The sequence below is a fragment of the Monodelphis domestica genome, chromosome 4, assembly GCF_027887165.1.
Source record: "Monodelphis domestica isolate mMonDom1 chromosome 4, mMonDom1.pri, whole genome shotgun sequence".
In the NCBI taxonomy this organism is placed as follows: Eukaryota; Metazoa; Chordata; class Mammalia; order Didelphimorphia; family Didelphidae; genus Monodelphis; species Monodelphis domestica.
This window is the reverse complement of record NC_077230.1, coordinates 445242879-445268379: the sequence shown is the minus strand read 5'-3', so window position 1 is coordinate 445268379 and position 25501 is coordinate 445242879. Positions and strand designations below refer to the sequence as shown.

The 25501-nt window shown below is 40.4% G+C and overlaps 2 protein-coding genes across 5 annotated transcripts in view; one reads left to right on the top strand and one right to left on the bottom strand.

Moving 5' to 3' along the window:
- Positions 1-21178, bottom strand: part of LOC100029598 (zinc finger protein OZF-like) — a 32405-nt gene extending 11227 nt beyond the window's left edge. The window contains exons 1-3 of one of the 2 annotated variants that reach the window (XM_007492607.3): positions 20960-21178; positions 20098-20219; positions 8639-8765 (exon numbers count right to left, since the gene is read on the bottom strand). In XM_007492607.3, coding sequence (XP_007492669.2) covers positions 8639-8765; positions 20098-20130 — 160 coding nt within the window. In that variant the 5' untranslated portion in view covers positions 20131-20219; positions 20960-21178. The remainder of the gene's footprint in view (positions 1-8638; positions 8766-20097; positions 20220-20959) is intronic. The other variant, XM_056825820.1, reaches the window with a different exon arrangement.
- Positions 21179-21200: 22 nt separating this feature from the next.
- The window catches only part of LOC107649199 (translation initiation factor IF-2-like), a 60733-nt gene continuing 56432 nt past the window's right edge, over positions 21201-25501 (top strand). Inside the window, exons 1-2 of one of the 3 annotated variants that reach the window (XM_056825834.1) lie at positions 21201-21492; positions 23015-23153. The gene's annotated coding sequence lies outside the window, so the exon portion shown is untranslated. The remainder of the gene's footprint in view (positions 21493-23014; positions 23154-25501) is intronic. The other 2 variants (XM_056825833.1, XR_008918227.1) reach the window with 2 other exon arrangements.

The window sequence follows — 25501 nt, the reverse complement described above, 5'->3', positions numbered from 1 at the left end:
ATGCATTGCTGGTAGAGTTGTAAATGGATCGAAACATTTTGGAAGGCAATTTGGAATTATGCCCAAAGGGCTTTAAAACAATGCATGCCCTTTCATCCAGCAATACCACTAGGCTTGTATCCCCAAATTATTTTAAAAAGGGAAAGTACTTGTTTGTATAAAAATATTTATAGCTGCACTTTTTCTGGTAGCAAATAACTGGAAAATGAGGGAGTGTCTCTTGACTGGGGAACAGCTGAACAAATTGTGCCATATGATGGCAATAGGATAATACTGTGCTAAAAGGAATAATGAATGGTTTGATTTCTATAAGAACTTAAAGGACCAAAATGAACTGATAGGGGGAGGGAGGGGGTTGAAATAAACAGAATCAGGAGAACATTGTACAAAGAAACGGAATTTCTACTAAATGCAATGCAATAATCCAGGACATTCCAAAGGACTTATGAGAAGGAATGTTATACACATCTAGAAAAAGAACTGTGGGAGTAGAAATCCAGAATAAGACATGTGATTTATCACTGGTTTTGATTTTAAAAGATTGCTTTACTACAAAAATGATCAAATTATAATCCAGTGCAATTGCTTGTCAACTACAGGATGGGGGAGGCAAAAGAGGATGCAGACAACATGAATCATATAACTACTGTGAGAGAGGGAAAAAATCCAGAGACCTTTGAAATGAAAAAAGGAAAGACTGCAAAAATTCCATCAGCAGTGGGGGGATGGGCTGAGGTTTGGAACCTTGGGAAAGGGAACAACCTACTAGGAGTCAGTTGGTCTGCTCTCTCTCTGTTTAAGACTGCCAAGGAGAAGGTTCACTTTTGATTGGATCCTGATCCAAGAAATCTTTCCTTCCCTGTAACTGATCACAATCCCACAAAATGAGTAGACAGAGACCTGGAGAGAAAAGGAGTCCACAAGAAGACTTATCACAATCTCCCTTTCACCATGACTTGAGACACCTGCGATGCTGTGCCAAAAGCCAGGGTTCACCACTCTGAACCCCTCAGGGACTCGGGTAACCTGAGTTACCTAACTTTGAGGGGAAGGGTTTAGCTAGCTAGGAATCCCTTCTTCCCTATTCCCTCCTGACCCTAATCTACCAGCCATTTCAACCTTATCCTTCATCTCTGTTGCTTTAGAATAAACTTGTTATCAAACTTTAAGAGACTCAAGTCTGAGTGAAGGGCAGTTATAGCTGAGGGGGGGGAGAAGTGATCTCTCTCTCTCTCTCTCTCTCTCTCTCTCTCTCTCTCTCTCTCTCTCTCTCTCTCTCTCTCTCGAATAAAGAAGTTTCCCACACAAAAAAACTCATTTATTACACTATGGAAAGAAACTTAAGAATAATATTTACATTTTTAAAAAAAGAAAAAAGTAAAAAAAAACAGGTGAACAAGAAATAGGAACCCTGTCAGATCAATGGAGAAGGGAAGTATTTAAAATGAAGCGAGAGAGAGAACATTGCAAGATGTAAAATGAATCCTTTTTAGATCCAAATTGTGTCCTTCTTTCCCTTTCTTCTCTTCTCCCTCAGATAAGCAATTTGATTCAGGTTACACATGTATGATCACGCAAAACATATTTCCATATTGGTCATATTGTGAGAGAACACTCTAATGCTAAAGCCCTAAAATAAAACCCCATACAAATAAAATAAAGTAAAAAACAGTGTGCTTTGATATGCATTCAGACCCCATTTATTCTCTCTCTAAAGGTCCATGGCATTTTTCATCACAAGTCCTAAGAATTTTCTTGGCTCATTGTACTACAGAGTAGAGCAAAGTCTTTCACATTTGACCATCATACAAAATTACTGTTACTATGTATAGAGTTCTCTCAGTTCTTTCCAGGAAGATCTTATCCAGGTTTTTCTTTTCTTTTTTTTAATTTAAATTTTATTTTTTTATTTCTTTCTATGGTTATGATTCATGTTGTCTGCATCCCCTTTTCCCTCCCCCATTCTGCAGTTGACAAGCAATTGCTCTTGGTTATACCTATATTATCACTCAAAACTTATTTCTATATTATTCATTTTTAATAGAGCAGACTTTTAAAAACAAAATCCACATAAACCAAAGGCACTTGCGGACAGCGGAGAAGCAGCTGGAGAGAATTGGAGAGAGCCTGGGTGGCCCAGCCTTCCAGGAGTCTTCAGAGCCTCAGAGCTTCATACCACATACAGACTGACCCAGTTGAACTCAATCCAATCAAAAGCCGCCAGAGGACAGGGAAGCTAACATTCCTCCCCTAGAGACTGTACCAAGAGATCTGACAAAGCTCCAAGAGGGGAGATTGACAGCCCCAAAACCAAAACAAAATGAGAAGAGCAAGAGCACAGCCAAATACTGGGAACAAAGGAGGGCTAAACTTGAGCAAACAACAGAAAAAGAAGAAAGAAATTACAATAGACAGCTTCTGCACAAGTAATGAGCAAAGAGCAAATGAAACAGAGGGGGAGGACCCAGCAAAGGAAAAATCAGAAATCCCAGCGAATTGGATACAGGCTTTGGAAGAACTCAAAATGCAATTCAAAACACAAGAGAGGCTGAAGACAATTGGGAAAAGAACTTAAAAACTAAGATAAGTCATCTGGAAACAGAAAATAGTGTCTTGAAAGCCAAAATCAACCAGCTGGAAAATGAGGCAAAGGAGATGAAAGATGAGGCAAAGCAGATGAAAAGATGAGGTGAAGAAGATGAAAGATGACGTCCAAAGAAAATCCGACCAAAAGGAAAAGGACGACCAAAAACTAAGGATGAAATCCAGTCTTTAAGAACCAGAATACAACAACTAGAATCAAGTGACCTCAAAAGGCAGCAAGACACTATAAAACAAAACCAAAAGAATGAAAAAATTGAGGAAAATATGAAGCATCTCATTCACAAAACAGAGGACTTAGAAAATCGTTCAAGGAGAGACAATTTAAGAATTATTAGCCTACCAGAAGACCATGACAAAAGAAAAAGCCTGGACATTATATTACAGGAAATTATTAAAGAAAACTGCCCTGAAATCCTTGAACAAGAGGGAAAAGTGGAGATTGATAGAATCCACAGATCACCTCCTGTACTTAATCCCCAACTGACAACACCAAGGAATGTTATAGCCAAATTCAAGAACTATCAGACCAAAGAAAAGATATTACAAGCTGCCAAGAAGAAGTCATTCAGATACCAAGGAACCACAGTGAGGATAACTCGGGATCTGGCTGCATCCACACTGAAAAAAAGAAAGGCATGGAATACGATATTCCGGAAAGCAAGGGAACTAGGTCTACAACCAAGAATCAACTACCCAGCAAAACTGACTATATTCTTACAGGGGAAAGTATGGTTATTCAACAAAATAGAAGAATTTCAAGAATTCATAAAGAAAAGACCAGACCTGAACAGAAAATTTGATGTCCAAGCACAGAACTCAAGAGAATCATCAAAAGGTAATTTAAAAAGAGGGGGAAAAAGGGAAAAAAAATTTTTAAGAGACTCAATAAGTTAAAATGATATGTATCCCTATAAGAAAAGAGATCATTGGTAACTCTTAAAAACTGTTGTTTTTACCTGGGCAGCAAAAAGAAGTATACTTAGAGGGAACAGCAACAAACTGTATAGGATGAAAGGACAAGACATAAATAGGTATATAGATATATGCATGCAAAAATACATATGCATGAATATGCATATATATAACTAGAGCTTAAAATAGGTTAATATTAAAAGAAATGGGAAAAAAACAAATGGGGGTAAATTTATATGTCATAAAGAAGCTCATGGTGGGAGAGGGGAGAACATCAATACACTGGAAGGGTAAAGAGGTCAGAGACAGGAAATACTCAACTTTTATGTGCTTTGAAAGTGACTCAAAGAGGGAAAAACAATCCAATCCATTGGGGGAAGAGAATAGATTTGCACCCTATAGGGGAGTAGAAGGGTAACAAACGGTCTGGTGGGGAGGGAAGCAGTACAAGAGAGGGAGAGGGTGGGGGAATAATTTTAGGAAGACTACAGGGAAAATAAGGGGGGGAATAAGAAGGGAGCGGTGTAGAAAGGGAAGTAAAATAAGGGTGGGAACAAGGGGGACTGTTCAAAAGCAAACATTGGTGTAGAAGGAAATAGTGAAAGAAGAAAAGGCAGGAAAAGGAGCAGAAATCAAAATGCTGGGAAATACACAGCTAGTAATCATAACTCTGAATGTGAATGGAATGAACTCACCCATAAAACGCAAGCAAATAGCAGAGTGGATTAGAGTTCAAAACCCTACCATATGCTGTCTACAAGAAACACATATGAGAAAGGTAGATACACATAGGGTGAAAGTAAGAGGGTGGAGCCAAATCTATTGGGCATCAACTGACAAAAAGAAGGCAGGAATCGCAATCATGATATCTGACAAAGCCAAAGTAAAAATAAATCTAGTTAAAAGAGATAGGGAAGGTAATTACATCCTGATAAAAGGCAGTATAGACAGTGAGGAAATATCTGTACTCAACATTTATGAACCAAATGGCATAGCATCCAAATTTCTAAAGGAGAAACTAGAGGAACTCAAGGACGAAATAGATAGAAAAACTATACTAGTGGGAGACCTGAACCTTCCTCTATCCAAACTAGATAAATCAAACCAAAAAATAAGTAAGAAAGAGGTAAGAGAAGTGAATGAAATCTTAGAAAAATTAGAGTTAGTAGACATGTGGAGAAAAATAAATAGGGACAAAAAGGAATAGACCTTCTTTTCTGCAGCCCATGGTACATTTACAAAAATTGACCATGTATTCGGGCATAAAAACATTGCAAACAAGTGCAAAAGAGCAGAAATAATAAATGCAACTTTCTCAGATCACAATTCAATGAAAATAATAATTAGTAAGGGAACATGGAGAGGTAAATCGAAAATTAACTGGAAATTAAACAATAAGATTCTCCAAAACCAGTTAGTTAAACAACAAATCATAGAAACAATAACTTCATTGAAGAAAATGACAATGATGAGACATCCTTTCAAAACCTATGGGATGCAGCCAAAGCAGTACTCAGGGGGAAATTTATATCCTTGAGTTCATATATTAACAAATTAAGAAGGGCAGGGGTCAATGAATTGGGCATGCAAATTAAAAAATTAGAAAGTGAACAAATTAAAAATCCTCAGATGAAGACTAAATTAGAGATCTTAAAACTCAAAGGAGAAATTAATAAAATTGAAAGTCAAAGAACTATTGATTTAATAAATAAGACTAGAAGCTGGTACTTTGAAAAAACAAATAAAATAGACAAAGTACTAGTCAGTCTAATTAAAAAAGGAAAGAAATAAACCAAATTGACAGTATCCAAGATGAAAAAGGAGACCTCACCTCTAATGAAGAGGAAATTAAGGCAATCATTAAAAACTACTATGCCCAATTATATGGCAACAAATATGGCAATCTAGGTGATATGGATGAATACTTACAAAAATATAAATTGCCTAGACTAAAAGAGGAAGAAATAAATTACCTTAACCCCATTTCAGAAAAAGAAATTGAACAAGTCTTCAAAGAACTCCCTAAGAAAAAATCCCCAGGTCCAGATGGATTCACAAATGAATTCTATCAAACATTCAAGGAACAACTAATCCCAATATTAAACAAACTATTTGAAAGAATAGGCCAAAAAAGAGTTCTACCAAATTCATTCTACGACACAAAACATGGTACTGATTCCAAAGCCAAGCAGGTCAAAAACAGAGAAAGAAAACTATAGACCAATCTCCCTAATGAATATAGACGCAAAAAATCTTAAAAAGGATACTAGCAAAAAGACTCCAGCAAGTCATCACATGGGTCAACCACTATGACCAGGCAGGATTCATACCAGGAATGCAAGGATGGTTCAATATTAGGAAAACCATCCACATAACTGACCATATTAACAAGCAAACTGACAAAAATCACATGATTATCTCAATAGATGCAGAAAAAGTCTTTGATAAAATACAACACCCATTCCTATTGAAAACACTAGAAAGTATAGGAATAGGAGGGCCTTTCCTAAAAATAATAAACAGTATATATCTAAAACCATCAGCAAACATCATCTGCAATGGGGAAAAACTCAAAGCCTTTCCAATAAGATCAGGAGTAAAACAAGGATGCCCATTATCACCTCTATTATTTAACATTATACTAGAAACACTAGCAGTAGCAATTAGAGAAGAAAAAGAAATTGAAGGTATTAAAATTGGCAATGAGGAGACCAAGCTATCACTCTTTGCAGATGATATGATGGTTTACTTAAGGAATCCTAGAGAATCATTCAAAAAGTTACTTGAAATAATCAACAACTTTAGCAAAGTTGCAGGATACAAAATAAACCCGCATAAGTCATCAGCATTTCTTTATATCTCTAACCCATTTCAGCAGCAAGAATTAGAAAGCAAAATACCATTCAAAATCACCCTAGACAATATAAAATACTTAGGAATCTATCTGCTGAGACAAACACAGAAACTATATGAACACAACTACAAAACACTTTCCACACAGCTAAAACTAGATCTAAACAATTGGAAAAACATTGATTGCTCATGGGTGGGACAAGCTAACATAATAAAAAATGACAATCTATCCAAATTAATTTACTTATTTAGTGCCATACCCATTGAACTACCAAAAAACTTCTTCACTTAATTAGAAAAAACCATAACTAAGTTCATTTGGAGAACAAAAGATCAAGGATATTCAGGGAAATCATGAAAAAAAATGCAAAGAAAGGAGGACTTGCAGTCCCAGATCTCAAACTATACTATAAAGCAGTGGTCATCAAAACAATTTGGTACTGGCTAAGAGACAGAAAGGAAGATCACTGGAATTGACTTGAGGTAAATGACTTCAGCAGGACAGTCTATGATAAACCCAAAGATCCCAGGTTTGGGGACCAAAACCCACTATTTGATAAAAACTGCTGGGAAAATTGGAAGACAGTGTGGGAGAGATTAGGTTTGGATCAACACCTCACACCCTACACCAAGATAAATTCAGAATGGGTGAATGACTTGAACATAAAGAAGGAAACTATAAGTAAATTAGGTGAACACAGAATAGTATACCTGTCAGACCTTTGGGAAGGGAAAGATTTCAAAACCAAGCAAGACTTAGAAAGAGTCACAACATGTAAAATAAATAATTTTGACTACATCAAATTAAAAAGTTTTTGTACAAACAAAACCAATGTGACTAAAATCAGAAGGGTAGCAACAAATTGGGAAACAATCTTCATAAAAACCTCTGACAAAGGTTTACTTACTCAAATTTACAAAGAGCTACATCAATTGTACAAAAAATCAAGTCATTCTCCGATTGATAAATGGGCAAGGGACATGAACAGGCAATTCTCAGCCAAAGAAATCAAAACTATTAATAAGCACATGAAAAAGTGCTCTACATCTCTTATAATCAGAGAGATGCAAATCAAAACAACTCTGAGGTATCGCCTCACACCTAGCAGATTGGCTAACATAACAGCCATGGAAAGTAATGAATGCTGGAGGGGATGTGGCGAAGTAGGGACATTAATTCATTGCTGGTGGAGTTGTGAATTAATCCAACCATTCTGGAAGGGCATTTTGGAATTGTGCCCAAAGGGCGATAAAAGACTCTCTGCCCTTTGATCCAGCCAGAGCACTACTGGGCTTGTACCCCAAAGAGTTAATAAGGGAAAAGACTTGTACAAGAATATTCAAAGCTGTACTCTTTGTGGTGGCCAAAAATTGGAAAATGAGGGGATGCCCTTCAATTGGGAAATGGCTGAACAAACTGTGGTATATGTTAGTGATGGAATACTATTGTGCTAAAAGGAATAATAAAGTGGAGGAATTCCATGGAGACTGGAACAACCTCCAGGAAGTGACGTAGAGTGAGAGTAGCAGAACCAGGAGAACATTGTACTCAGAGACTGATACATTGTGGTACAATCGAAGTTAATGGACTTCTCCATTAGTGGCAATGCAATGTCCCTGAACAATCTGCAGGGATCTAAAAAACACTATCCACAAGCAGATGATAAACTGTGGGAGTAAAAACACCGATGAAAAGCAACTGCTTGACTACAGGGGTGGAGGGGATATGACTGAGGAGAGACTCTAAATGAACACTCTAATGCAAATACCAACAACATGGAAATGGGTTCGAACCAAGAACACATGTGATACCCAGTTGAATTGTGCGTCAGCTATGGGAGAGGTGGTGGAGGGGAGGAAAAGAAAATGATCTTTGTTTCCAATGAATAATGTTTGGAAATGACCAAATAAAATTAAAAAAAAAAAAAGAAAATTCACACAAAATTCAGGTCTAATTAGGAAATTGATGAGATGACTTTTATGATCAGCTTCAGGAATGTAAATTTGTAACACTGTTTTAAGTTTTAACCTGAAGCTACCTAAAATAGAAGAGAGACAATTTCAAAAGCAAGAAAGTAAAGCCCCAGCTTCCCATTACAGAATTCAAAGATTTTTTAAAAAATTAAAACCAGGCAGGAGAACCCTGTGAAGAGATCAGCAGCTTTGTTTTTTTAATCACTGACAAAGGCTTAAAATCCTGCTCCTTTGACATGGAATGAAGACATTCCCTCAAATGGCAGATTCAGTTAACTGAGGAAATGATCCTTACCCACGAAGAGTAGATTCTGCACATTCTCCAGCATCACCTTCTTGTACAGCTCTTTCTGAGCATGGTCCAAGAGGCACCACTCCTCCTGGGTGAAGTCCACAGCCACATCCTTGAATGTTATTGACCCCTAAACCAGCAAAAGTCAAAAAATTTAGAGTTCAGCCTGCAGAATCCATCTTGTCCAGCCCTCCTCAACTGACTGGAGGAAACTGAAGCATACAAGGGACTCACCCCAATTTCTTCACCTTGAAGAGTATCAAAGCCAACACTAGACACCAGTCATTCAGAGCCCATTGGAATACTGACAAAGACATTTTGTGTCTGAAGTGAGAATCAAGTTGGAAGACTAAAGACTGGAGAAGTGTCTCACTCTGAAATGCTTTCCCCTATGGAATTAGGGAGAGGATAAGTGCTCTCTGAGGGAGGAAGGCGATCTGAAATCCCTCCTCATCACAACTCTCAAAATTCATCTAGTAAGAACATATTTTTCAGTTTGTGAGAAGATAGCAAGAACTGCATAATTGGGGAGAAAATATGACCAATGATTAATAAGGAGAAAACAAAGAAAAAGGAATTCTCTACTTAATTTCCTAAAAGGCTGACTTTTATCCAGCTGAAAGCATAAAGAGGATTACATAGATTTTAAAGAGGATTACATAGATTTTATATGGCATCAGACTGATTCTAGCTAAGTGAAGAAGAGTAGTCTTTTCTTATTATATGGAGAGATTGGCAAAACATTGGGTATGATGTGCCCAAACATCCTGTCTTTGCTTTATGATGAATGTCATTTCTTACTAGAAAATATTCAATCATATGTTACAGAAGAGTAAGTGTGATAAGGAAAGGAGCAAGTGTTCACCTTTTAAAAAAATATAACAACTGATTAACTGTGGTTGGGGACTAGTCGAGCTCATTCATAAGAACCACATTCACAGTGTAATGACTCGAATTCTCAAGAGGCAAAATTTCTTCATTTTAAATTAATTCATTAATTGACTAGTCATTTAATGTGGTCAGCTGAACCTGTCCCCTGGACATCCTTTGAGATCTCAGATTCATAAATAACCACTGAGGAGGGGGACTTTGGAGACCTCAACTCCTCCCTCATTACTTCATCACAGGAGAAGCAGATCCTTGTTCATACAAGGAAGGTGTCAGTCCAAGCTTTCCCCAGTCTTGTGGCTGGCCCAGCACATTCTCAAAATGGGTCAAAGTTCACCATGGCTTGCCAGTTTGACCCTTAACCCATTTATCACAACAATAAAAGGGAAGCTGCCCCTAGTTTCATAATCTGGGAGGAAATAGACAGAAAGTCTGCAGTTTTATCCTTGGCCAGGCTAAAGGGACATTTATTCCACAAAAATCTCACAATTCAACATTAATTTTCAAAAAGTTTATTCATGAAAAACAAAGGATCTAAGCCTAAGTCAGTGACTATAGAAACCTCGGGAACAAGGGTCAATAGAAGAAGTTAAGAGGCAGACTGAGAAATAACTGACAAGTCAGTGGCCAGATGTAACAATAACAGGCTACTTGGCAGGACTCTTCTACTGTTGCATGGAAAATCCAGGCTACACCTGGTATTGGAGGCACTTCCATTTTACCCCTTCCTAACCCATTACTTTTCAGCCTGGAATGCCCCTGGCACACCTAGGGAAGGAATAGTCTGAGGAAAAGCTGAGCTTCCAAGCATGGGAGGACACAATTCCCCACCTGAAACTGTACAGGGGCCATTCCACTATCCTCTGCACACATCTGGGGGCTATTGCATTCCCCTGCAATAACTTTTTCCAACCCTATGGCTACACTATGTAGACACCTTCACGGCTTGAGAGGAATGACTCTGAGCTGCAATTTTTTGGGCCACAACCAGCATTTCCTCTCACACAATAAAACTTCTCCCCCACAATAGTAGCAGGAGCAGAGATCAGCTCCTGGAGCCAGGGCTGGGAGGGAGAATTGCTCCTGACCTATCTGAAGGGCATTCAAAGAGTTCAGACAGGAAAGATGAGGCCCAGGGAAAGGGCAGCCAAAGGTCCTCATTCAGACATACCTAGAACCAGAAGACAGAAAGATCTCAGCCCAAAAGGAAAGCAGAGAAATCTGGGCTCAAAGGGAAGAAGGCAGAGACCTCAGTTCCAAGAAGAGTTGGCAGCTTCTTGTTTTGAACTCACCTACACTGGTTGGGTCCTAGTAGTTGTCACTGCCCCACCTGTCCTGCCTCTGCAGTCCCAAGATCACAGCTGACCTCCAATGGCACCCAAGGCCAGGCCCTCAGGACCCTGCCTGCCTCTCCACCCTAAGGTCAGCCCTCTATTATCTGGAATGCCACTGCAGAGTGAACCCTCTTCACCCTAGAGTCCTCCCAGGCATCTGCACCATCTCAGGGCTTGATTTCCACCTGGGCAGCCACTTACAAGGCTGGTCACCCTGAGAGCTCCCCACTTATTTTCCTCTCCCCTTATTCCCTTCCATACCCTAAGTATGCAGTGACACTGGGCTCTCTCTTTTCCCTCACAAGAGGCTCTCCATCTCCTATCCTTGCATTTTCCCTGTCTCCTCCTACAACCTTCACTGTTGTCCCCTATAATCTCTGCCTCAGTTCAGTGGATTCCTTTAGGACTGGACAAAAATCTCACTTCCTTTGTCAGTTCCGGGGAGGGAGGGGGGGAGGAGGGAAACAATACAAATCATATCAATTTGTCAAACGTGTAAATTTGTTATTAAAAATAAAATAAAGTTTAAACTAAAAAAGAATACAAATAAAATCTCATCTTCTGCAAGAAGCGTTTATGAATCCATCTTCATTTGATTTCCTACATTTTATCTGATACATATTGAAGGGAAAATTGTTTTATTACTTTTATAGTATTGATCATGAAACAAGTGACCACATATCATTCTTCAGAAAAGGAACTGAAATTACAATTTTTAAAGTTAGACTCAGTTATTCCAGTAATTGTGTATAAGATATCAATTATAATAGTAGAATATTGGTCATTATATTGAAAAGGATGTATGTACTTTGGTGTATTAGAACATAATAGCAATGAGTGCTTTTGGAGGAATAAAAGCTTTAGGCCTACGTAGTTATCTAAGGAAGCTAAAAGCCCTACAGAAGGAGCCGGGTTCACTGCAAATGGTGAGTGTCCAGCTGGCTTGATGAGATCACACAGAAACTACCCTGGCATCTTCAGGTATTATTTGAGCCTTTCAGGATTTCTACCAACTAGAAGCTTCTCAAATCACTGTAGCCCAGAAAGGTTACTTTAACCTAAGTATTGTGATACTTCTGGAGGATTCAATACATTTTCTTACCTTGTACTGAAATTAAGACATGGTATCAATACTCCAAAACTTTGTTACCAAACACCACTGCCTGTTTCTTAACATCCTATGTGTCCCCTGCCCTGTTCGTGACTTATGCTAATGATCTGTGAAAAACCATAAAACATGCTGTTGCACACCTATATGGGACCTTCGCTCCAGGCTGGGTGAGGTGCCATTTCCAGCTTTCATTTACCACAATTAAGGCTTTTGTAAGGATTAAAATTGGGGTTGTTGATTCAGTAGGAGAGTAATAAAGTAATATTGTGGTCACCAATTTTGAAATATTTAGGCTTAAGTCAAATTGACTTTCAGCAGTTTTTATTTAAAAAGAGGTAGAAAAGAGTGAAAGTGGGAAATGAAGATGAGTCAGAGCCTTTAACAAGTCTACCAGCCCTTCTCTGGTGAAGTCCGGCTCAGTCCCTCATACTGACTTCCCCTAAGTCCTGATCACCATGTGCATTTCCTGAGAATCTTCAGACAGAAGTCTGCCAGCTCAGCTTCCTCCAAAGTCAAAGTAGGAATCAGAAATTTGTTCAGCCATTCCCCAAGTGAAGGACACCCCCTCATTTTCCAATTTTTTGCCCATATAAAAAACACAGTGATAAATCTTTTTGTACAAGTTTTTTCCTTATTATCTCTTTGGGGTACAAACCCAATGGTGGTTTTTGATTCAGGAGACTGCTGGATCAAAGGGCAGGCAGTCTTTTAAAGAGTACCAAAGTGCTTTCCAGAATGATTTGATCAGTTCACACCACCACCAGCAATGCATTAATGTTGAATTTTGCTACATCCCCTTCAACATTTATTATTTTCCTTCACTGTCATACTGGCCAATCCACTAGGTGTGAGGTGGTACCTCAGAGTTGTTTTGATTTGCATCTCTCTATGACATTTGAAATACTTTTCAATGTGATAATTGATAGTTTTGATTTCTTTATCTGAAAACTGCCTATTCATGTCCCTTGACCATTTATCAATTAGGAAATAGCTTGTTGTTTTTTTTTGTACAATTGACTTTGCTCCTTATAAATTTGAGAAATTAGACCTTTGTCAGAGGTTTCTGCTATAAAAATTTCCCCCCCAATTTGTTGCTTCCCTTCTAATTTTGGCTCAAATGGTTTTGTTTATACAAGATCTTTTAAAATTGATAATAATCAAAATTATAATTTTTTATTTTTTCATTCAAAATTATAGTCATTTTACATTTTATAAAGTTCTCCATCTCTTGTCTGTTCTTAAATTCTTTCCTTTCCCATAGATCTAACAAGTATACTATTCTATGTTCACCTAATTTACTTATAATTGCTCTCTTTATATTTAAGTCATTTACCCATTCTGAATTAGGCTATGATGTTGAACCAAACCTAATCTCTCCCATACTGTTTTCCAATTTTCCCAGCGGTTTTTTTTCAAATGAAAAGCTAGAATGTTTGGATTTATCTAACACTATTTTGCTGAGGTCATTTACCCCAAGTCTATTCCACTGATCTTCCCTTCTGTCTCTTAGCCAGTACCAAATTTTGATGTTCATTGCTTTGTAGTACAGTTCAAGGTCTGGTACTGCTGGGCCAACATTCTTCACATTTTTTATTGTTTCCCTTACTATTCTTGATCTTTTGTTCTTCCAAATGAACTTTGTTATAATTTTTTCCAATTCTATAAAAAACTTTATTGGCAGTTTGATTCCAATGGTAATGAATAAGTTAATTAATTTGGATAGAAGCCCTACCTGAGGGAGAGATCAATGAACTAAGATTCTTTGCCAACCTGAACCAAATGACTGAATCCAAGCAGGTGAGTGTATTTCAAACTCGTGGATTGAAATTTGCTCCTTTCTCTCTTCCTTTTTTTAATCCTACTATCCTCAAACTTTAAAAATAGTCATGAATTTTAAATATGGCATTCGTTCCTAAGCTTCATTTTAAAGCATAAATTTAGAATGTCCCACATTAAGTTGCACTCTTAACTTCTGCTTTTCTGCTGCTTGTTATAGAGTGAAATCTGCCTGTGAAGATGAGCAGGGAGAAGGTCTTTGGGTCCATCAGTGGACCTAGCCAACAGGGATGTTGACCTAGTTTGCATAAGCTGTCTAACTCAGTACCCCCAAAACAAGAAGGTGGTTTTAGTATGGCCTGAGTGTCTAGTCAGGCCCAGACAGGTTCTCCTTTCTCCAGGATTTTTACACTCACTAGAGCAGGGAGACACTCTGCTCAGAGCGAGTACTGGGTATAGCAAAAGAGACTCTCTGAGAGACTCCACTGGAAAAAAAAATTACAAAGAGAATTTACCAGTTGGTAAAGGAATAGAGAGAAAGAAAGCTATAGAATGTTTCAGTTGGTGTAAGACTCTTAGGAACTTTTGGACTAAATGTGGAAGTTTTAGCCTTTGTATTCTTAAAAAAAATAAAATCTCTTCTAGAAAGGACTAACCAAAAAAAATGGGAACAGTAAAAATACTTGGTTTATTAGAAAGAATTGCCTATTATGATTTTTAAAGAATGCAACTAGAAAAAAATGAGATTGCCCCTTTGACTTCTCCTTCCTATGACAAGCCCAAGAAGGATCAGTGGAAGGAGAGAAATGAGGAACAGAAATCAATCCCAACCTCTGCTTTCCTTTTAATAAATAACTCCCAGTTAGGGAAAGCCTAACTAATAACAAAGAAGTACCCCTATAGGACCCTAATATTGTAGGAGATATGAGATTTCAGTTAAGAGACGCTAGAGATAACCTAACTAGAAGAATGGAGCTTTTCTCAGATAGACCAGAGAATTATAGCAAGTTCCAAAAGACCACAGAAGACAAAGATGAGACCCCTAGGAGATTTACGATAGATGGTGCAAGAGTGCTAAGAGGTTTGCAAAATTGGATCCCATTAACTGTAACAATTAAAAGAGTGGTTGGTATAAACTGTGACTGCAGAAATATGGTTTCAAGATATTGTCTTGAGTTAAATCAAATATAAAGTGGTCGCCAGGGAAAAATTCCCAAATATGAAATATACCCAAGTCAGCTAGGTTTTTATGGAGATTTTAATTAATACAAATTAAGGAATTAATGAAAGGGAGAGGGAGAGTAAGAGGAAATAATGAGAAAAGGGGTAGGCCAGCCCAGGCCAGACTAGGCCAGCCTCAGCCCAAGCCCTAAGAGAGATCAGTCAGTCTTTAATCCACTCACCACAAGATTTGTCCCAAGCAAGATTCTAGTGTTCAGAGAGACCCAGCTACTCCAACTAGTCTGAGCTCCAATTCAGCTTTGGCAAACTGAATTTTCAGCCAGCCACCCAGTTCTCTCAGAGAGAGTTCCTTTTAAAGAGAATTTTCTCCTATGTCACCTCCCCTAAGTTCTCACATCTACCAATCACAGTAGACGTTTTCCAAAGGACAGACCATTCTTAATTCACACCTGAGTAGACTAAAACTTCTAAGTAAGTTCACACCTCTTTGCCCCTTGCAAGTTTGTACGTTGCTTGACCTTTTAGTGATTAATTTGACCTTCATAGGTACTTAGCACCTTTTTGTATTAGATCAAAAAATAGACCTAGCTTAAGGCTTTTGCTTCACTATAAGTATGAGTTAAGTACTTTTTCATTGTTCAGTAAAGAGTTTACAACTTTATCTTCCCCTAAAGTATGCTTAAGTATGAGTGGAGCAGAGTTCTCACATTCCTGACTAAGTCCCTTCATTGTTTAAAATGGGGAATGGTCTTAACCAAATCTTATGAAGTAGGGTCTGAGAATTTTTAGGATTCACATAACCCAATGATTCTAGAATAATTAATGCTGCCTTTATAAATCAGTCACTTCCAAATATCAAGGAATACTTTTTAAAATACTGTCCTGGATGGCATGAAAAGAATATTGGGGAGCTGAAGGCAATTGCTTTCTGTGTGTATGAGGGGAAAAATAAGGGGGTAACATTACAGTCTGGTCAAAAGATTAAAATAGTCTTAGTCCCTGTGCAACAAATACCTCAAAATTGTAGAATAAATTTGATAGGATGTGGTTACTATTGTAGAATCAGAGGACATAATGCCCAAGACTGATTTAAGAAAAAGAGAGATCTGGAAAGGAATGATTTTGGGAACAAACAAGCAATAACATGGGTTGAGACTCAGGCTAAAAACTGGAATCAAAATATGGAAGTTGTTTCATCCTGATGGTGTGGGGAAAGAAGCAGAAAATGAGTGCATAATCTCTAATAAAACTCTCCTTTACCTAATGTTATTTCCTGTAAATGTTTTGATGTAATTGATACTGGAACATCACTGTGTACAATGAGAATTGTTATGCCAGACATTATTATTATTATTATGGTTAATTTACTTGATGAAAACTTGTTAACTCCATTATTCATTGATATATTAAGTGAATATAATGGTGAGAATGCCTGATCCATTACTAGCTCAGGATGAAAGTCTTTCAATCCTAGATTTCTTAATGAGGTTTGGGCAAACTTCTTTTTGCCATCAAAGGGGGAAATCCACCACCTGAGCCCTAATATCCGCTTGTCCTGATGGTAAGCCCATTTATTCTTATCCAATCACTATTGTGACTCCTATGACAAGAGAGGAAATAGAATACTTAAATAAGCCCATCTTAGAAGAAAAAGAAATTGAATAAGCCATCAAAGAACTCCCTAAGAAAAAATCCCCATGGCCATATGGATTCAAAAGTGAATTCTATCAAACATTTCAAAGAACAACCAATCACACTACTCTACGAAATCTTTGGCAAAATAAGCAAAGGAGTCTCATCAAATGTTTTTTTTTTGACACAAATATGGTATTGATTCGAAAGTCAAACCAAAAACAGAGAAAGAAAACTAACGACCAATCTCCTTAATGAACACAGATGCAAAAACCTTAAATAAAATAGCAAAGAGACTACAGTCATCACAAGGATTTTTCACTATGACCAGGTGGGATTTATACCAGGAATGAAAGGATCCACATTACTGACTATCTCAATAACCAAACCAACAAATATCACATGATTATCTCAAAAGATACAGAAAAAGCCTTTGACAAAATACAACAACCATTCTTTTCGAAAATACTAGAAAGTAGGGGGCAGCTGGTGGCTCAGTGGATTGAGAGCCAGGCCTAGAGTAGGGAGGTCCTAGGTTCAAATCTGGCCTCAGACATTTCCCAGCTGTGTGACCCTGGGCAAGTCACTTGACCCCCATTGCCTAGCCCTTACTGCTCTTCTGCCTTGGAGCCAATACACAGTAATGACTCCAAGACAGAAAGTAAGGGTTTGTTTGGTTTTTTTAAACTGATCCCTGCTAAGGTCAGGGATAGCTGCCTCTGCTTTTTTGGCCTAAAAAAAAGGACAAAACCTTATGATTGCTGAAATCTGTGTGACCTTGCTGGTCCCCACTCCCAACCCCCAACAGTGCAAAGTCCTTCCTCTTTTCCCTGTGCCTACCAAACTCAGAATCCCAGGAGAGAGACAGCTGCAGAAAGCTAGAGAAGACAGCAAGATGCAGGGAGGGATAAGGAAAAGAGGATATGAAATGAAATGTGGATGGTAAAAATCCAGACACTGCTTATGGGGGGGGGGGGGGAGAGAGAGAGAGAGAGAGAGAGAGAGAGAGAGAGAGAGAGAGAGAGAGAGAGAGAGAGAGAGAGAGAGAGAGAGAGAGAGAGAGAGAGAGAGAGAGAGAGAGAGAGAGAGGAGAGAAAGGAGGGGAAGAGGGAGAGAGAGAGAGAGAGAGATTGAGAGAGAGAGAGAGAGAGAGAGAGAGAGAGAGAGAGATCAACATATCACCTATTTATTAAACACCTTCTGTGTGTCAGGTTTTGTATTGGATGGTGGGAATTAATACTAAGAAAAGAGTGAAATATTTCCAAATTGGGAAACAATCTTCATAACAAAAACCTCTGACAAAGGTCTAATTACTCAAATTTATAAAGAGTTAAACCAATTGTACAAAAAATCAAGCCATTCTCCAAATGATAAATGGGCAAGGGACATGACTAGGCAATTTTCAGTTAAAGAAATCAAAACTATTAATAAGCACATGAAAGTGTTCTACATCTCTTATAATCAGAGAGAAGCAAATCAAAACAACTCTGAGGTATCACTTCACACCCAGCAGATTGGCTAACATGACAGTAAAGGAAAGTAATGAATGCTGGAGGGGATGTGGCAAAGTCGGGACATTAATTCATTTTTGGTGCGGTTGTGAACTGACCCAACCATTCTGGAGGGCAATTTGGAACTGTGCCCAAAGGGCGATAAAAGAGTGTCTGCCCTTTGATCCAGTAATAACACTGCTGTGTTTGTACCACAAAGAGATAATGGAGAAAAATATTTGTACAAAAATATTCATAGCCAGAGTCTTTGTGGTGGCAAAAAAATTGGAAAATGAAGGGATGCCCTTCAATTGGGGAATGGCCGAACAAATTGTAGTTATCTTATGGTGATGGAATACTATTGTGTTCAAGAAAGGAATAATGAACCGGAGGGATTCCATGTGAACTGGAACGATCTCCAGGAAGTGATGCAGAGTGAGAGGAGCAGAACCAGGAGAACATTGTACACAGACACTGATACACTCTGGCACAACTGAATCTCCATTAGTGGCAATGCAGTGACCCTGAACAACTCAGAGGGATTTACAAGAAAGAACAGAGGAAAAACTGGGAGTAGAAACAAAAAAGAAAAACAACTGCTTGATCACATGGGTGCAAACATCAACAACATGGAAATAGGTTTTGATCAAGGACACATGTAAAACCCAGGGGAATTGTGTGCCCTGGCTACAGGAAGAAGTGAGGGGAGGGGAGAAAAAGAATGTGATTCTTGTAACCAAGGAATAATGTTCTAAATTTATTAAATAAAATTCCCAAAATAAATAAATAAAAATAAACCCTGCCAACCGTCTTGGAATCAATCCTATGTATTTGTTCCAAGGCAGAAAAGTGGTACGGGTGAGGTAATGGGGGTTAAGTGACTTGCCCAGGGTCACACAGCTAGAAGTATCTGAGGCTAGATTTGAACCCAGGATCTCCCATCTCTGGGACTGGTAATATTATTGTGCAGCAAGGAATGATGAACTGGATGATTTCTATATGAACTAAAAGGACCTCCAAGAACTAATACAGAGTGAAATAAGCAGAACTAGGAGAATATTGTACACAGTAGCTGAAACAATGAGGGATGATCAAATGTAATCAACTTTGCTACTAATAGCAGTGTAATGATCCAGGATGATCCTAAGGGACTTGTGAAAAAGGTTATCCACATGAAGAGACAGAACTGTGGAAGGAGAAACTCAGAAGAAAAACATATATTTTATTACATGGTTTATGGATATGTGATTGGGAGTTTTGGTTTTAAAAGATCGCTCTATATATGAATATTATAGAAATATGTTTTGAGCAATAATACATGGATGACCCAGTGGAATTGTTTGGCAGATCCAGGAGGGAAAGAGGGGAGGGAGACAATAGGAAGCATTCAACCATAGAAAAAATATTCTAAGTACATTTTTTCAAAAGTTAAAAAAGAAAAAAATAATGGAACAAAAAGAAAAATTTTGAGAAAGAAACAGATTAGATCATTCTGTCAGGTTCTCATTGGAAAAAGAAAGATCTAAAGATTCCATAAGATAAGAGCACTCTAAGTTCCTGAGTTTAATAATATTTAAAAAGCAGACCTTTTAGCGCTCACCCAGAATTCCCATCCTTTTTATTCTACTAAAAACACGTCTTTCCCTCTCTGTGCCCTCACCTGATCTCACCTCAAACTTCTTCCAAAGCTTCCCTGGCAGGCCTGACACCGCAGAATCTGGGGATCAGGAGAAGAGACTGACCCTGGCCATTCTAGGAATTGTGGGACACACAGGCATCCCTCTCTGATGGAGGTTGTCACACTGGAGGATGGATGAATATTTATTCATCTGCAATTGGACCTGTCTGTCTGGAACCTCATCCACGCAGGGGCCACAGAGGCCCTGGAAAACCCCCCAGAAGACAGCTGGGGATTGGGGTGACCTTTCAGGTCACACTGACAGCAAGCAGTGATGGCCCCCCTGGAGGTTTGGGAAAGACACAGGTCTGAGTTCTGCTGGATTCCAGTTGGAAGGAGCTTGGCCAGGGCTGGGGATGGACAGCACTCACCTGGGAAGGGGGCCTCGGGGTCCAGGGGGCCATTCCCTCGGGCTCCAGGGTCTCTGCTTGGGGCAGACTGTGGTCCCTCAGGGGGTGGGAGCTCCAAGGTGGGCAGACTTCCTCTTGTGCACCTGCGGGGAATTAGAGAGGGGAGGGCTCAGAGGGGCTCCCAGGGCCCTTCCCTGGCCTCAGAGGAGACTCTCTTCACTGGAGGGGGCAGGGAGCCTCAGGCTTGGAAAGGACCTTGGACTGGCCAGGAAGAAGCCTCCCCACCCCCTCTGCTGCTCCCTTTGGCTTCATTCGATTCAGAAACTGCTTTGGGGGGACAGGATGGAATGGAGGAGAGGTTATGGGTAATGGGGGGGAGGGGCAGGAGACGCTGGACAGGGAGACGGGCATCAGCTGGGATTGGGGGAATGTGTTGGCATTTGTTCTGTGCCCAACATCAAAGCTCCTTCCATGGCCTGTGGGCACCAGCATCACCCCAATCCAACCAGGCTCACGTAGGCTGCTTCTCTCCTAGGACCTTTGGGGAAGGACCCGGACCAGTCCTGCCCCCATCCGGTGACTGCACGCCCCTTCCCCAGCTGGGGTGGGGGAACGATAGAGGCCCATTCTCCTCCCGAGAAGGAAAAGCCCCACCTAGGCTCCTACTCCAAACACAGTTGCCCCCGGCGGACACCAGCACTTACATGTTTGTCCCCCATCTATAGTAATTTAAGGCGATGAACAGACACAGAGACCCAAGCAGACACCTTCCGGTCCCCCAGCAAAACTCACAGCCCCCTAAATCCCTTCCTGGCCCGCCTCTCTGGTTGCATGTGCACCGGGGCTTCCCCCACCCCCGAACCCAACTTCCAAGGTCAGTTACCTGAAATTAATAAGTCCACCCGAGTCTTCTCGCTCCCCAGCAGTTAGAGAAAAGAAAGCCTCCTCTGCTGAAGCTCCAGCTGCAACCTTTGTATTGACGCCGTCTCCTCCTCTCTCAAGAACAAAATTCCAAAATCGACACTTGTGAGCACTCTAGGAGAATAGACAGCCCGGAAATTCCCAGCATGCCCTGGAACAACACAGGGGAGGTGCCAACCATTGTGTGACGTCATGAATCACGTATTCTGGGAAATGGAGTCTTCCAAAATGGAAGTTCCACGGCGTGGAGGACGTCCTCCCAGAGGCATTCTGGGAAACGGAGTCTTACTTTCTGGATCTGTGGGTCTGGATCCCTGGTGGAGGAGGGGCCACGCATCAAGTGTAACCAGGATCCCTGGCTGCATCCGGGTTCTTTTATTTTCCTTTCCTTTCTGATAATTTTAGCTTTGATCCTCCTGGGCCTCCTTCCTGTGATATAGGAGGGCGCTATGGAAAAAAACATGGAAGCATTTCTGAGGAGAACACAGACCGAGGGTGAGAAAAGAGACCCAAGAAGCCCCTGAGCACGACCTCCGCATTTCTGGGAGGACTAAACTGAGGCAGACAAGCTGGTCCTTGTCCTAAATGAGGGGCCTGAGGAGGGCTGGCTCCGGTGCCGTATTGATCCAAATAGCAGGGCCCTGGAGCTGAAAAGCCCCACTTCCTGTAGTTTAGGAACAATGACTGTTTTTCTCTGTCAAACCGGCCTCCTAGATGCCATATAGTCTATGTTTTGCTGCACTTCCTTTGCCTTAAGCATCCCAAAGAACTTCCTCTTCCATAGAATTTGGTGACTCAGTGAAGGAGGCAAAGAGGGTTTTCAGGGCTGAGAGGGAATCTTCCTGAGTCCCCCTGAGTATGACAAGGACTGAGGGCTGCCTGGACCGTCTCCTCTGTGTCTCGGGGTGCTCCAGGAAGAGGATGAATAATGAGTTCCTCAAAGTCTCTGCTAAACTGTCTGAGCAAGCTCTGGGGTCTCTGGTCACTGGGGAGGCCCCTGACCTCCATGGCCGGTCCCAGGGCTGGCCTGGCCTGATGCTGGCCTGACCCAGACACGGATCTAACCCAGAAACTGACCCGACTCACCCCAGATCACTCCCTCATTAGATTTCAATCCTACCAGGAGGAAGCCACGGAGTTAGGAGCCCAAGTTGGCCAGTGCTGAGCCCCGCCTGACCCCTCCCAGCTCCTGCCTTCCCCTCCTCTTTCTCCAACATCTCTTTGCATTAAACATGAAGCCACTCCAGACCCAACAGGGTTTCTCCATCTGCTTTCAGTGCACACGAGCACTGCCAGGAAGAATCCTCCCTGCAGAAGCCAGCATATGCGCAGGGAGTGAAGGCTGGCCCAGCATTTTACAGAGATTTTCTCCCTCCATCCTCCCCTCAGTAATGAGATAGAGCTGCTCCTGTGACCCCATTGTGCAGAGAGGGAACATCAGGGAGGAGAGGTGAAATGACTGGCCTGGGGTCACTGAGATGGGAATTGTAAAGCCCTCAACACGTTGCCTGCACCCAGGAAGCTTCTCTAAATGTTGGCTCTTCTTGGAGATGGTGTCCAACCCCCTCCCTGGTCTGGAGGAGGAGAGACCCCTTCTGAGGGGGGGGTGGCCTACCTGGGGAGGAGGGACAGTACAAAGGGAGGGTGGCCACTCCCTGGGAATGGGGGGACAAAGGGAGCCTGGGGATTCCCTCAGAAGAGCTCCAGGGTAGGGGGGAGAACAGGACACATAGGAGGGGGAAGGGGAGAAAGGGTAAGGCTAGGGGTGTCTGGTGGGGGACCATGAGGAGGTGGGAAGGTCAGAGAGGTGTCAAAGAGGGGCCAGCAGGTCACCCCAAACCCTCCAATCCTCTTTCTAATCCCCTGACCCCAAGGCCCTTGGCATCTAGTCCTTCCTGGTCCCAAGCAGCCCTGTCCTGCTTGGCCCTCGGTCCACTGCTTCATTTTAGAGCCCAGTTTCACTCTTGTTTCTTCTCCCTGGATTTCAGGCAGTATTTTTATATCCCTCATTCCACAGGAAAGGAAATCCTCACAGTCAGTGTTTCTATGGACCTCAGGGATTCATCACAAGCACCTTACTGGATTGATGCACCAGTTACAGATGGAGAAAGTGAGGCAGAGATGAAGTGACTTTTCAAGGAGACTAACCAATCCTGGTATGATTAATGAGAATCTACCTCAAGACAGAGGACTTGTTTTAGGGTTTGAGGAAGTAGCTGTGTGACAATGTCAGATGCAGGATTTCCACATGCCAGATTCAGATCAAGTACCTCAGTTTGGATACAATTATGGCTTACCTATCCCTGTAAGTGAAGTTAAAATCAGACCAGGAAATATTATTTCCCATTGCTGCAAAAATCTAGTCCTTTTACTGTCTTTCATAATGTAGCAATTTTCTATAGCCCTGGCTGCTGATTGTGTAAGTGCATATTGCTGCAATATTCCTCTAGGCTTATGGGACATAAATCACTTTATTGGGCCCTGATTCTAGGACCTGTTATGGGCTTATTCTTGCTTGCTCAGAATTTTTATATACTATTTAATTTTGATTTCTTTTTCTTCTCCTTTTCTTCTGTTTGTTTGTTGTTGTTCTATGACTTCCTTTTAACAATTGATTCACATACTTCATAACTCAGCCTGGTTGTATCCCTGAGTGATCCATGTGTTTGTCAACACTATCTTTAGGGGAGATTGCATAATTGGAATATAATTGTACATTTATAAAATTTTTCTTGTTTGAGAGTAATTTTAGGATAAGAAACCTGCTACCTCCCCAAATCCATGAAGTGAACTCTTTGAAGAAAGCACCATTAAGATGCCGGAAGAAACCATACCCTGCACCAAAAGATACAGAATGAACTTTGGGATATAGTGAAATTGAACTATAGGGGATTAAATGCATTTGTTTTGAATGTAAAGTCTTATGCCAAAGAGGACGGCCCCCAATTGGCTTTTTGTCAATGTGCTCAGCAATCATTAGTTTTGTTCTCTTTTTTATGTCCCTCTTATCCCCAAGTTATTGTCATTTCAACTTAGAAAATGGAATATTATATGTACCTCAAGTTAAAGATCTTTAGAGATATGTTGGTTACCTATACTGATTCAATGGGGAAACTAGGTATGTAAAGCTAAGAAATTTCCACATGCTCATTTCCCATGAAAATCACATGGGGGTTGTGTAATTAATTTCTGAACCCTAAAACTTCAATTCCCAGCATCCCACATTCCTTCTCACATTACATGTTGACGTAGGGAGGATATAAATTGCGTAGCCCTCCTTGCTCTTTTCCCACGATGTAGGCTGCTGGACTGGGCTTTTTGACTTGGCAAGGAAAAATTAGTTACATGGTCTTAATTTCCTTAGATTATTATATTTTTATACTTCTATTTCCTTTTTTTCCTCTACTTTTAGTGATTATTAATAAACTTTATAAAATTAATACTTGGCGTTGTTGGACACTAATTTAAATCTTATATGCAGCAAACAAAAGATATCAAACATTACAAAATATAAATTATATAATTTTTATTAGATTAAAATAAAAAGTTTGCATAAGTTCTCAAGTCTTCCCAGATCTTTCTGAGCTTCTCCTCATTAAAGATGACATAAAAAAGAAAATGCTCTATCTTTGATCTAACAAAACTTTTATTAAAGCAAAACCAGAGTTCTACCAGACTGAAACTGACTACCTCCACTCAAACCCCGAAACAAGTCCGATTCAAAGGTCCCTCCCTGGCCCAGGATTGGTTCTTTTAAGACCAATCCCATTCAAGAAATTAAGGGGGAGTGGTCCCTCCCAAGCATGGGATTGATCCACTCATAACCAATCCCATGCCAGGAATTAAAGGGGCATGGTCTGTATAATTGAAAATCTGTTACCCTAAAAAAGAACCATATTAACTGGGAGCCCACCGACTTCCTGTCATTACATATTTTCTGTAGATAGGGACTACTGTCTATGTATTGGATGTAGTATGTAATCTAGTAGTAATATGTAGACATATTAGGCGGGGACGTGGAGGATACCTCCTCTCTCCTTCCTGTCCCAAGCTTGGTGGTGGTAAGGCGGGTGTTTGAACTGGCTGATCAGCCATGGGCACATGTTTTTTTTTTTTTTTTGTGTGTGTCCTCTTTATTACTTGATTTCTAATGATCATTAGTAAATCTCCTAAAATATAACATTTTATTATTTGAGACTTAATTTTAATTTTTACAAAATTTCGCAAACTCCTAGAGAACTCCAAACTCTCTTTGGAGTTGCTGCCTTTTTCTTTCCCTACTTTTTGCCTGGTCACCCTCCCTATAGGCCTGGCTTTTTTTAGTTTGAAAACCCTTGCCCATCCTCTTGAGCCCTTGTTTGTGTTCCTCATTCCTTGCTGCTGCCTGCTCCTGCTCCTCCTCCTGCTCAGGCTCCTGATCTTATTGATCCCAAACGCTCATCCTCCTGATTTGACCCCAGCCCCAGATCTTTGGCCCCAGTGGCTATTGTTAGTCCCACAGGGC